Source organism: Notechis scutatus, chromosome 3 (genome assembly GCF_049901735.1).
Source record: "Notechis scutatus isolate UNSWTSFEM ecotype Mainland chromosome 3, rNotScu1.2, whole genome shotgun sequence".
Classification (NCBI taxonomy): domain Eukaryota; kingdom Metazoa; phylum Chordata; class Lepidosauria; order Squamata; family Elapidae; genus Notechis; species Notechis scutatus.
Window position 1 is genome coordinate 11,508,871 of NC_142011.1, and position 12,124 is coordinate 11,520,994.

Consider the following 12,124-nt stretch of genomic DNA (forward strand, 5'->3'; position numbering starts at 1 on the left):
GTGATTCCAGGTTACAACATTCATATATAAACATAATTACATTTCCAACTTTCTTATCTAATTTCATATCATTATCTATTCCACTGGTCTTTAAATAAGTTCTCACTTCATATTTCAATTCATAAATTCAATATCAAAAACATTTCATCCTCACATATATTTTCCACTCTTTATCCCCTATTATTTCCATTTTTAGCTTACCACCTATTTTATTTTACATTAATATCTTCATTAACTTTCTCAAAGCCGATATATAATAAACAAACAAAAAACAGTAAAAATAAAACTAATATATTCAGGATCCACATGGTATATTCCCCAATCTACAATAAATCTTATATTTATTCCAAAGATATTCATATAACCATTTCATATTTTTCTTTGTTTCCACTTAGCCAAAGTTTACCTATGAGATTTTATTAAATTTTCATTACCCTCCTTTTTAATCATATTATGATTAAAATACTCTCATTACAAATACTTTACAATATAATCCTTTCTGGTTTATCATATTCTCTATTTTCTCATATCCTTTATATAATCAATTGCATTTTCTATTTCATGTCTAATATACTGTAGGGGTGGGACTTCTGAACGTTGTGTCAACTCTGAAGCAAACCTGGCTGAAGCTATCTTTTGCTGCCTCACAGTTGCCACAAACTCTGAAAAGGGGAAGGGAGAGGGAGATAGACAGGCTTGCTAACAGTCAAAACAAAAAGTTTTCTTGTGGGAACCAAGGGCATCTGAACAGGTGACTGTGGAAGGAGGAGAGGAGTGACCAAGCAGCCTGGCAGCTACTTTCACTGGACAATGTGACTGGTGACATTTGGGAGGGGGGAGTGTTAATCTTTTAATTAGGTGAAACCCATGGGAACGAGTTGGTTTTCACCGGCTGTGCCGTTATGATGTATCCAATAAACATGTTCTTTGAGGAGACTACCTGCCTCAGAATTCTGCTATCGGTGGATGCGTTACTCGAAACACTGACATGTTGGATGGCAAGCTCTGCCCTTTCAGTGACCAAGGAGGAAAAAACTCTCCATTCCAGTCCCTTTTGGAAAGTGCTTTTTCCTTACTAGTCTTGCAGAGCTCATTCAAGTCTTCGTGGCACCCAGTTTGAAAAACCCCAAACTCTAGAATGGTGAGGTCGCCCTCAATTTATGATGGGACCTTCCTTTGGTCCTACTTAGGACCCAGATTCAAAGTTCTAACAATGACTGAACTTTAATCACTCAGCAACACAGTCCCATTTACAACTCTTGGCAGCATCTCACGGTCATGTGATCACATTTTATAACAGCTTTGCTGAAATCTTTCGCAAAACTGCGCCACAGCAAATAATGGGTTCACTTAACTGAAGCATTTCCTTAACAACCACAGTGAAAGCTCGTAATATCACGTCAGTCACATGACTGACCTGTTTTACTACCTATCGTGACTTATAACTCTAAAGGGCAGGCTTCTTTACAGTCATATGTCAAGGACTACCTGTAATGAAACTTGGATATTGGAGAAATATGAAAGACTTTGTACACCATCCTGGCCCTACTGTTTCCTCAGAAATTGGTAAGACTTCTGTATATTTCTTTTCTGTAGAGCAAACTGGGAAGCTTTTCCATATGGGAAAACGGTGTGTAACCACTTAGGTCCATTCACACCTGCCTTGGGTAGGGGGTTGGACTAGAGCAGTGGTCACCAACCAGTGGGCCGGGGACCACTGGTGATTCGTGAAAAATTTTTGGTGGTCCAGAGAGAAATGTCACCTCCCAAAGTAATTAATCCAGGCTGCGCGGGAACACAAGGCTGTGTCGCCCACATGGCCCACGTGAACACAAGGCTTGCATCGCTTGCATTGAGAATAACATGAGGTAGTGAGGGGAGGGGAGAAAGGGGGGGAACTTGCCCCAATTGCCCCATGCGCCTCACCTGGCCACCGGGCTGCTTCTTTTCTCTTTTTTCTTTTGGTTGCATGCAAGGAAAGCAGCAAAAGTCTTGCTTTCTCTCCCCCAACTCCACCAGAAATGAGTCTTTGGGACCCTGCAAGGCATCCTACTCCAAGAGGCTACACCAGTGTGACAAGTCTCACAAAGACTCATTTCTGGTGGAATTTGAGGGAGAGAAAGAAAGGCTTCTGCTACTTCTGTTGCTTTCCTTGCATGAAGCCAAAAGTCTCTCTCTCTCTCTCCCCCTTGAGAACAGAGCTGGAGATGGTATCCTGTGATCCCAAACAAAGAATGATCGCTAGGTAGAAAAACGGGGTGGGGAATTTTCCTACAGACTTTTTTGGGGGATTTTCTCAGGATCTCTAGTCCGTGGGATTTAAAATTATGAGTTTGGTGGTCCCTAAGGTCCAAAAGGTTGGCAACCCCTGGACTAGAGGACCTCCAAGGTCCCTTCCAGCTCTACGATTGTATGATTCTGATAGATTACTTACTTTTTGTCTTGAATGTAGCCCTCTATTCTGTGAAGCTCTTTACCGAACAGCCCACATGGTTTAAAATTAAGAATACATTTATCTCCAGTACTATAAAAACAAAATGAAAAAGGTTATATAATGCTAAGATAGCAAAATAAAAGCTTCTCTCCATTCAGCATTTGCATCATATTAATTTTTAATTTATTTTTATTTGAATCCTGCCTTTATTATTTTCACAAATAAACTCCAGACAGCGAACATATCCAACCAAGCTCTCTCCTATTTTCCCCATAACAACAACCCCGTGAGATGGATCGGGGCTGACAGAGAACATCTGATCCAAAATCACATGGCTGGCTTTCATGGCTAAGGAAGGTCTAGAACTCTCAGTCTCCCGTTCTCTAGCCTGGTGCCTCAACCATTAGACCAAACTGGCTCTCTGTTTATCTGGCTCTCTCATAATGTTGCTATATCACTGTGCTTTAATGACCATAATCACTCATGGGCAATTTTACTGTTGTTTGGGCCAATTCTTCCAGGGAATTGGGGGGGTGGGGGAATAGACCAGCAGACATGTACAAGGCCATCCTCACACCTAGATGGATGCCCCAACACTCTGGTCACTTCATAATGACAAAGAACAGCAGAATTTAAATTGTCTATGGAGCTTCTCAGTCACCCAGGTCATGATTGTCCCAAAGGCACCTTTTCAAGAGGCAACTGGACTTTCTGGTTTTCTTTGAAGAAGTTGAAGAAGCTTCTTGGATGAGAAGCAAAATGTATTCAAAGAAAAACAAAGAAAGTCCAGTTGCCTCTTGAAAAAGCACCTTTGGGACATAACTTAAATTGGTTTCTTTGAACAGGTATTTCAACCTCACTGAATTTTTTAAAAAAACACTGCAGCCTACACTAGTAGCTTTTTTATTGTATTTTTGTTTGCACCCTGCTCCTAAACAACTTACTGAAGTTGAGAAGCTTTAAAATTTCTATAGAAAGGATGGTTTCAGGAAAACTCCAACAGTAGCAGAGATTTCTCACATATTCTACCCCAGGTAGTTAGAAAGAAATGTAACATTTCTTTCAGGCAGGCTCATCTCTTCCCACACAAACAGAAGAGAGATATTAAAAATCCACACAAACCAATCTTTATCCTGAACTGCTTCTGCCAATAGGCAAAACCAGGTAGACACACTGATGGTTACACCTAGAAATGGTATACATTATATTTGGCAGGTTTTAGAGCACGCAGTGTGATATAAATGAAAATTTACCTGTGATTTATAATTTCTACAGTTCCATACTGTTCTATCCAGAGCTTGCCAATAATTACATTATGTACACAACAGGTAGGGTTAGTCCAAGTGTAAGCTTCGCGGTGTCTATAAGTGAAGAAGAAAAGGCTGATCAGATGCTTGGAAAATAAAATGAAAGAGGAAAAAGAAGTATTTTAAACAACTGTAATCTATCCATTCCAATTCACCATTTAATGTACACTTGCTTTTTGCACTGCATGCTTGAGACTGGAGCATCTACAATGTGCATGCAAATGGTGCTACAGAGAATATTAAAAGGAAAATGAACAGATTTGTTTTTATTTTTCCTAATGACACTGCAAAAGAGATTGAAAACCTGGTTACAGGTTGTAGTCCTTGACTTACAGTCATGCATTTTAATGACCATTCAAAGTTACAACAGACAGAAAAAAGTGACTTATGGCCATTTTTCACCCTTACGACTGTTGCAGTGTGCCAGGGTCACCATTTGTAACCTTCCCAGCTGGCTTCCAACAAATAAAGTCAACGGGGGAAGACAGATTCGCTTAACGACTGTGTGATTTGCTTAACAATTATGGCAGAAACGGTCGTAAAGTGGGGCAAAATTAGCTTAATAACTGTCTCACTTAGCAACAGAAATATTGGGCTCAATTGTGGTCATAAACTGAGGATAGCCTGTACTGACCCAGACCTTGAAGAAACATGATGATAAACTATAAGAATCACTTATAGGCAAGGATCACTTGTTGAGATGGGTGACTACAAATTGATCAAATAAATATATAAGATTTGATTTTGTTTGGTGTTTTGCTTTGCAAATTTCTATGGGTATTTTTTTTACTTTATTAATCATGATTTTAGTGATGTAAATTGCGTAGACTAACTAGACTTTCCCTAAATTTATGTAACAATAACATTTATTAAATAAAACTTATTAAATTCAAATAAAACTCATGCATATTAGCTCATGCAAATTAAGCTAATTTAAAAAGATTCTCGGGATTCTTAACAGCTTCACACTGTAGGCAGGTTGGGCTAAAGCAGTTAGATACGAACAGGAGATTTTACTGGAGCTTCCAAACCAAACTCTTACATTCCTAACAGCACCAACACCCTTGACATTTGTGAAACTTACTCAAGATGGGATTTCAACAAACACAAAATCCTAGAATTGACAACATCCCCTTAATGTTTGGCAAAATATTTCCTTGTTCTACCAAAGAGAGAACATCAGTCACATCAAACAAAGCCTAAATCACATATTAAAAATGTTTCATTCTTTCTTTGTCCGCCTTGTATATCCCACATCAACCCTCAATCATAAATGTTCCTTCACTGGAGTAGAAGACAAAGAAGCAAATTAACAAAGAAAATGTCACTTTAAGAGGACATGGCATTTAAAAAAAGCCAGTCAAATATTCCTTTATCTTTGTGAATTGGGCCAATTCACTGAAATGTGGTGTTTTTAGGGGATCCTTGGTGCTCTCTGAACTTGGTTGCTTTCTTGCACATGTTTCGTTACCCAAACTAGGTCAATGCTAGTAAGGAGTGTTGTTTGGTCTCAGCACCTCCAGATGAGCGTAAATTAACTCCAAAATTAACATCAAACCAACAATAAAGAAATAAACAATACCCCAATCAAGAAACTGCCAAAGAAGCCAGCAGTAAACAGCCCAACCAAAGAACCTCTAAGACTACCTCAGAGCAAGCCACTAGAAAATAAACTGAGAGCAAACCCCACTCCTTACTAGCATTGATGATGTTACCTAGTTGGGTCATGAAATGTCTGCAAGAAAACAACCAAGCTCAGAGAGCACCAAGGACCCATCATTTTAACCCTGAGCTACAAATATTCTCATTTATTGTGGAATTTTTGTCTGTCTCTTTTCATTGTGCAATTGTGGAGTGACTATACTATTTTCTTCCAAATTCACCATTGATGAACAAACAGTAGATGGCTTAGAATCTCTCTGTATGCTTGCTAATGTCCTAAAGGTGCTTTTTCAAGAGGCAACTGGACTGTCTTGTTTTTTCTTTTGAAGATGTTTCACTTCTCATCTCAGGAAGCTTCTTCAGCTCTGACAGGATGGTGGGGAATGGAAGGATTTATATTCCTTGCAGACAGCTGGTAATCTGCATCCTGTTAGAGCGGGGGTATCAGACTCACGTGATCACAGCGACGTCATGTGACATATCGGGACTTTTTTTCTCCTTCGCTAAACCAGGCGTGGCCAGCGTGTGGCCAGCGCCCATGGGCTGGGTTTGACAGCCCTGTTTCAGCAGGTCGTTGAAGCACTTGGAGGTTTATCTGCGTCCTCAGGCTCACCTGAGTAGTGCTCTTGGTTCCTGTAGTAATTTTCCCCCCTGGAAATCCATTCCTACTCCCATACCATTCAAAGAGGGTTCATCCCTATAAATTGTATAGCTAAAAGTCTGTATAGATTCTCAGGTCATGGTTGTCCCAAAGGTGCTCTTTCAAGAGGCAACTGGACTTTCGTGTTTTGTTTTGTTTTTTCTTTTGAAGATATCTTCAAAAGAAAAGAAAAAAAAGAAAGCCCAGTTGCCTCCTGAAAAAGCACCTTTGGGACAACCATGACCTGGATGACTGAGAATCTATACAGACTTTTATATGCTTGCTAATGGTTATAATATTATAACCTTTACCTTTCCCCCACTGGAATAAATGCAGTCTAGATCAGAAAACCTTCCCTCACCAGGGTAATATACTACAGTCCTTCCTCATACCGTTAAAATTCCCTGCTATGCTGGTGGTGAGTTATTATAGGCAATTTGAGCCTTAGAACTAAGAATATATGAAGATACCTGTTTGGTTTAAGCCAAGGGACCATAATCCTATAATAGGCAATAGCCAATCATTCATTTGCCTTCATTTGTGAGTAGCCAATCAATTCAGAAGCATGCAAACATACAATCAATCATATAATAATCTCTCTCACCTGTTGCTCCCTAACATGTTATTTCAAAGACAGCAAACAGCAATCAAGGTCCCCCTAGCCCAGGCCTATCAAACTGGCGGCCCCCGGGCCGGATGCATCATGCGCAGGTCACGCCCACTCCAGCTCCGCAAAGGCAAAAACCATTGTGACACATCACAATACGTTATGTGATCGAATTTGGTACTTGTGCCCTAGCCCATTAAACTGCCAGTCCTCCAGGAATATATTTTTGGTTCCCTTTTGAAATCATGCAAATTTGTGCAGATCACATCTAATCTCTATAAATTCTAGTATAACTATGTGTTGCATGAAGAGATGAATTTCCATTGGCTATGAATCTCATTGCCTTGAGTTTGAAGGGATAATCCTGACTTTCTTTGGCACCAAAGAAAAATGCACGCATTGCAACAGCTTCACTGCTAGCCATTCAGTAGTCACTTTGATTCCTGTTTTCACCAATCACGCAAAGTAATCTGTTAGTCATCAAATTTATCAGTAAGCAAGTATAACCTGAATTTAGGCTCTATGACAGAGGTGGGGAATTATGGCCCCTTATTGTTTCTCACTCTGCTCCATGACACAACTTAAAGCATTCTATGTCCCCCCTCCCCCCTCCCCCCAAAGTTACACCTGTTGAGCAGAATAAAGCCAGCAAGTAAAATAGGTACCAATACTCTGGCTTATGACTGTAATGGGACTTACACATTACAGTTGTAAGTCATGATGGGGGAGGTATGACCATTAGAACTTCAAATCCAGGTTGTAAGTAGCCCCTTCAGTAATTCTGTTGTAACTTTGAATGGTTCTTAAATGACCTAAATTGAGGACTACTTGTATTGATGATATAGTGATGCAACTATACAGTAAAGCAATAGACCTTCCAAAATATATTATGGAAAGCCACAGGGCAGGTGTATTTATGATAATTTGGCTCTCATCAACTCTTACAGCAATAATTAGATTTCATTTTAAATAGATGGGCATTTATTAGTTAAAAATAAACTACTTAGTACATATAAACTAATAGCAGCTATATAAAGCATCATTCATCAATGGGATGCAGTGCACTGATGATTTTATCTAGTTTGGTAATGAGAAGTCTGTTTGAGAACCACCAGGATTAGAGACCACTAAAGAACCCACAGTTTAAACCTCAGCAACAAATATTCTCTGCTATCAATATTGATATTTTTGCACTATAAATGATATTAATTCCATGTGCTTAGTTCCATATTTGGGGTATCTGAGATAGAAACATTGAGTAATAGAAACTTAAGACATCATATGCAAACAAAATCCAGAAAAAGATCAACAAATGAAAATTTCTTAGTAGAGATAGCTATTAAAAGGAAATACCCAGACAAGAAAGAAGAGAGATACTTACTTTATCAGTTCCAATGTTATGGTTCCCCGGGGTTCTGCTTCTACGCTCTTCCCCCAAAATTTCAATTTAGGATAAATTGAGCCATGAAAAACGAAGTCCTGGTTTAAGCCTTCAGAGTAAAATGCGCTGACAGGTGGATGATGACTGACCTGTTCAGAAATTAACCTAAAACCTAAATCATCCCTAGAAATAAAAAAAATTGATCATCATTAGAATTCAGTTACTGAAAAGAAAAGCTTCAAAATCATTGTTGTGGCCAAACATTTGTCTATCAATTGTAACAGCTTCCTCATCTTCTTATTTGTTTCATTCCTATGTTGCCAATATCAATGATAATTACTGGCTTTGCTGTGCTGATGATGTTACCTAGTTTGGTAATGAAATGTCTGCAAGAAAAACAACTAAGCTCAGAGATCATAAAGAACCTCATAGTTCAACCTTCAGCTACAAATATTGTAAGAGTAGAAATATGGCTGCACAGTGGTTAGAGTGCAGTACTTCAGACTGCCTGCAATTTGGCAGATCGAATCTCACCAGGCTCAAGGTTGACTTGATCCTTCCAAGATGGGTAAAATGAGGAGCCAAATTGTTGGGAGCAATATGCTGACTCTGTAAACTGGTTAGAGGGGGCTGTAAAGCAATGTAAAGCAGTATAAAAGTCTAAATGCTAAGTGCTATTGCTTGTTCAGATTTAATTTTTTTTACAGTGGAACCTCGTGTTGCGACCATAATACGTTTCAGGATTTCGGCCGCAACCCGATTTGGTCGTGACCGGAAGCACAACCGTCTGCGCATGCACGGACAAAACAAAAAACAAAACAAAAAATGGCACCAAAGGAGAAATTGGTGCAGAAAGGGAATCTTTCTGCACCAATTTTGTTCACCGCCCGATTTTTGAATCGTGACCCAATTAAAAAATTGGGTGGATTTTTTGGTCGTCACCCGATTTGGTTGCGAACAGAAGCATTCGCAAACCCAAGGTTCCACTGTATTCCTAACCTGGTCTGCCAAAAAATCAGCAGACTGAAATTTACACAATATTTACCTGCCATGATCTGGCCATTCCAGCTAGAAATTCTACAAGGGACGATCTCAAAAAATCTTGAGAGAATCATGTAGGATTAGCCTATGCCATTTTGACACAGGCAGGCATCTGGCTATTATCTTAAATATTTATATTCACAAAATCCAAACTAGAAGCATTATTTTGGATCAGGAGCAGAGGACATATGTGGCACATTGCAAAAGTGAAATTAAGACTGCAGCCTCACCTGATTAATTCATAGGTTTCTCCAAGGAGAGGGTTAAATGGTTTGCCTGTTCTCTCCCATTGAGAGGCGACAGCAGACACCGCAAAAGCAGCAACGGCCTGCAAGATGCATTATGGGTAAGAATTTTTCCCACAGAACAGAAAGTAACACAAATCGCATTCTTAATTAGTAATGTAACAACATAATTAAACATTATTGTTAATATTCAAATGCTCCTATCCAGTTTCCCCCAAGCATTGGGAGTGACCAGCACCCTAAAAATATTAGTAACCCCGTGGGCACACTTAGTGCTACGTGATAGACACACTCACAAAATGATTACTGTGGGATGAGCATCTCCATTCATTAAAAAAGTTGATTTAGGCAGATTCCTATTGCCACTTCCTCTAGAATAGCTCCTCCCTGAATGTCCTCCATTATTCCAACTTATATTTGATCTTTTTCAGAGCATATGAACACACTTCCAAAAAGTAGATCTACAACTATTTTTACTATGTTTTTTTTCTTCCAATTGTACAGGATCGAATCTCACATCAGGTCAACCAGTCTCCTGGCCTTAATTTATCAGTTTTGACAGTCTGCTGTTCAAAACAGATGCTTTTTTTTCCCTAACGAGAAACTGGTCCTGATTATAGGTAGTCTTCGACTTACGACTACAGTTGAGCCCAAACTTTAGTTGCAAAGTGATACATTTGTCAAGTGAGCTTTGCTCCATGTTATGACTTTTCTTGCCACAGTTAAGTGAATCACTGCAATTAGTAACATGTTGTTAAGAGAATCTTGCTTCCCCTATATCTCTTATCCTATAGGGATGCCGCAACGGTCGTAAGTGTAAAAAAAAACTGTCTCATTTAGCAACAGAATTTTTGGGCTCAATTGTGATTGTAAGTTGAGGACTACCCTCTTCCCCTGATCTAAACTGTCTTGACAAAATGGATCCAGTTTCTCCACTGTGAACAAGGTGACCAGGTCTGACTAGTTTTGGAATATGTGATGCCAGTAGAAATCCAATACCGCACTAACGAAGAATAAGGAGAGGGAGAGGGATTCTTAGTTCTAGATTGCAGTGCATGGTTTGTATTTTCATACATATGACAGCGTGGCTACATGAGAATTAAGTAAATTCAAGTAAATTCAAGTAAGATATAGAGACCCACATCTACGTCTAAGAGATAAGAGATAATTCATCAACACTCACAGGAACAGCAAGGGTAATAATATTGCGTAACTGAGCAAAACAACATGGAAAACAAACAATGGAGATTTCCTGCTTTGTTCCACATGGCCTGTTGCACTGATCACCTTTTATCTTTTAATGTTTTATTGCATTGCAATTTCTTGGTTTGATTGTTGTCAGTTATACTCCCAAGGTATTGAGAGTCAGGTGGCATACAGGTTTCAACAAACAACAAAGATAATAGCAATCTTGCCAGGCAAGTTCAACCTATTAGTTCCTGTGCTCTTTGAGGATTTTAGTATCAGGCCAGCCAGGAAATCTCTCCTATAGTTCTTGGTATTCTGAGAACTTGCAGTCAGGTGCTGATTGCAGATCAGGAAACTTCTAGCTGCCTCTCCTGGCCTGAACCCCCCATTGGAAGAGGCTTTATGGAGCTACAAAATATCTAGAGTCACTAGCTAGCCTTCAGTCTTGGTTGTGACCTAGCTACTCTGAAAACTTATTATATAAGTGCTCTCTCTTTTAAAGCAAACATGATTACTAGTATAGAGTCTCTCTCCCTCTCCCTCTCTCTCCCTCCCTCCCTCCCTCCCCCTCACACAAACCCCTACTTTTACAAGATTATTATGATACTATGCAGTATAAACAAGGAGAAAGCCTTAATGCAAGAAAGCCATACAAATATGAAAAATCTTACCTGCATTCTTTCTAGAGGGTTAAAATGACAGTTTGCTTTATTAATGAGGTATGTGTGCTCCATATATTCTGATATTCGTTGAAGGAAGCTCAGGGGTTCATTGAAGGCAATGGGCATGGTAATTTTTGACAGCTCCTAAGTAGTAAGAAGGGGGAAAAATACAAAACCGTGATTCCACAAGCAAATTTTAAACAAGTCAATTAATAGACATCAACCTCAGACATCTGCCTTACAGCTTGCTACTACTTAAACATCAGACAAACAAAACACAATGCGAAAGGATGTTATTTCAGTTGCCACAACACATTATGCTGCCAATTTTTTTCAACATAAGAAGTCTTTGAACAGATAGCTATGCTGCTGTTTGGTTATTTTTACTTCTTAATCTATCCATTCTGCTCAACATGCGCACCTATCCGCTTTACACACATTATATTTCAAATATATTGTTTCACAGCCTCAGCAACTTTCAGATGGACTTCAACTCCCAGAATTCCCCAGCCAGCTATGCCACTCTACTAAGCTGAAGTCCAGCCATCTTAGCAATAGCACTTAGACTGATATACTGCTTTCACAGTGCTTCCATCCATCCCTGTGGCACAATGGTTAGAATGCAGCATTGCAGGCTAATTCTGCCCACTGCCAGGAGTTTGATTTGTCTTCCGTATGTATTCACCTGAATCTACATTACTGCGTCCATCTGGTTTATTGCCATCCACATGATTTATTTCCACGCTACATTTATCAAACATGCCAAGCAAACCATACTAGTATATCATAGCAACTTACCAATCCAATACATTTTTTTAAGATACCCCAGACACTGAAATCACTCCTAGTAAACGTTGGGGCAGGTAAAGATGTTCTGCAGAAAGAATAAATCAATATATTAATACTAGGGTTCCCTAACTTTCCATTAAATATTATTCTGCAATGGTCACTACACAA

General features: G+C 39.2%; 1 protein-coding gene across 6 annotated transcripts in view; it reads right to left on the reverse strand.

Moving 5' to 3' along the window:
• The window catches only part of OSBPL2 (oxysterol binding protein like 2), a 69,564-nt gene that overhangs the window by 24,010 nt on the left and 33,430 nt on the right, over positions 1 to 12,124 (reverse strand). For all 6 annotated transcript variants that reach the window (XR_015748420.1, XM_026664890.2, XM_087959203.1 and 3 more), the window contains 6 exons: positions 11,966 to 12,041; positions 11,177 to 11,311; positions 9,303 to 9,400; positions 8,032 to 8,214; positions 3,688 to 3,795; positions 2,435 to 2,524 (listed from right to left, as the gene is read on the reverse strand). Coding sequence is in view for 5 of the 6 variants with exons in the window: in XM_026664890.2 (XP_026520675.1) it covers positions 2,435 to 2,524; positions 3,688 to 3,795; positions 8,032 to 8,214; positions 9,303 to 9,400; positions 11,177 to 11,311; positions 11,966 to 12,041 (690 nt within the window). In the remaining variant the exon portion in view is untranslated. The remainder of the gene's footprint in view (positions 1 to 2,434; positions 2,525 to 3,687; positions 3,796 to 8,031; positions 8,215 to 9,302; positions 9,401 to 11,176; positions 11,312 to 11,965; positions 12,042 to 12,124) is intronic.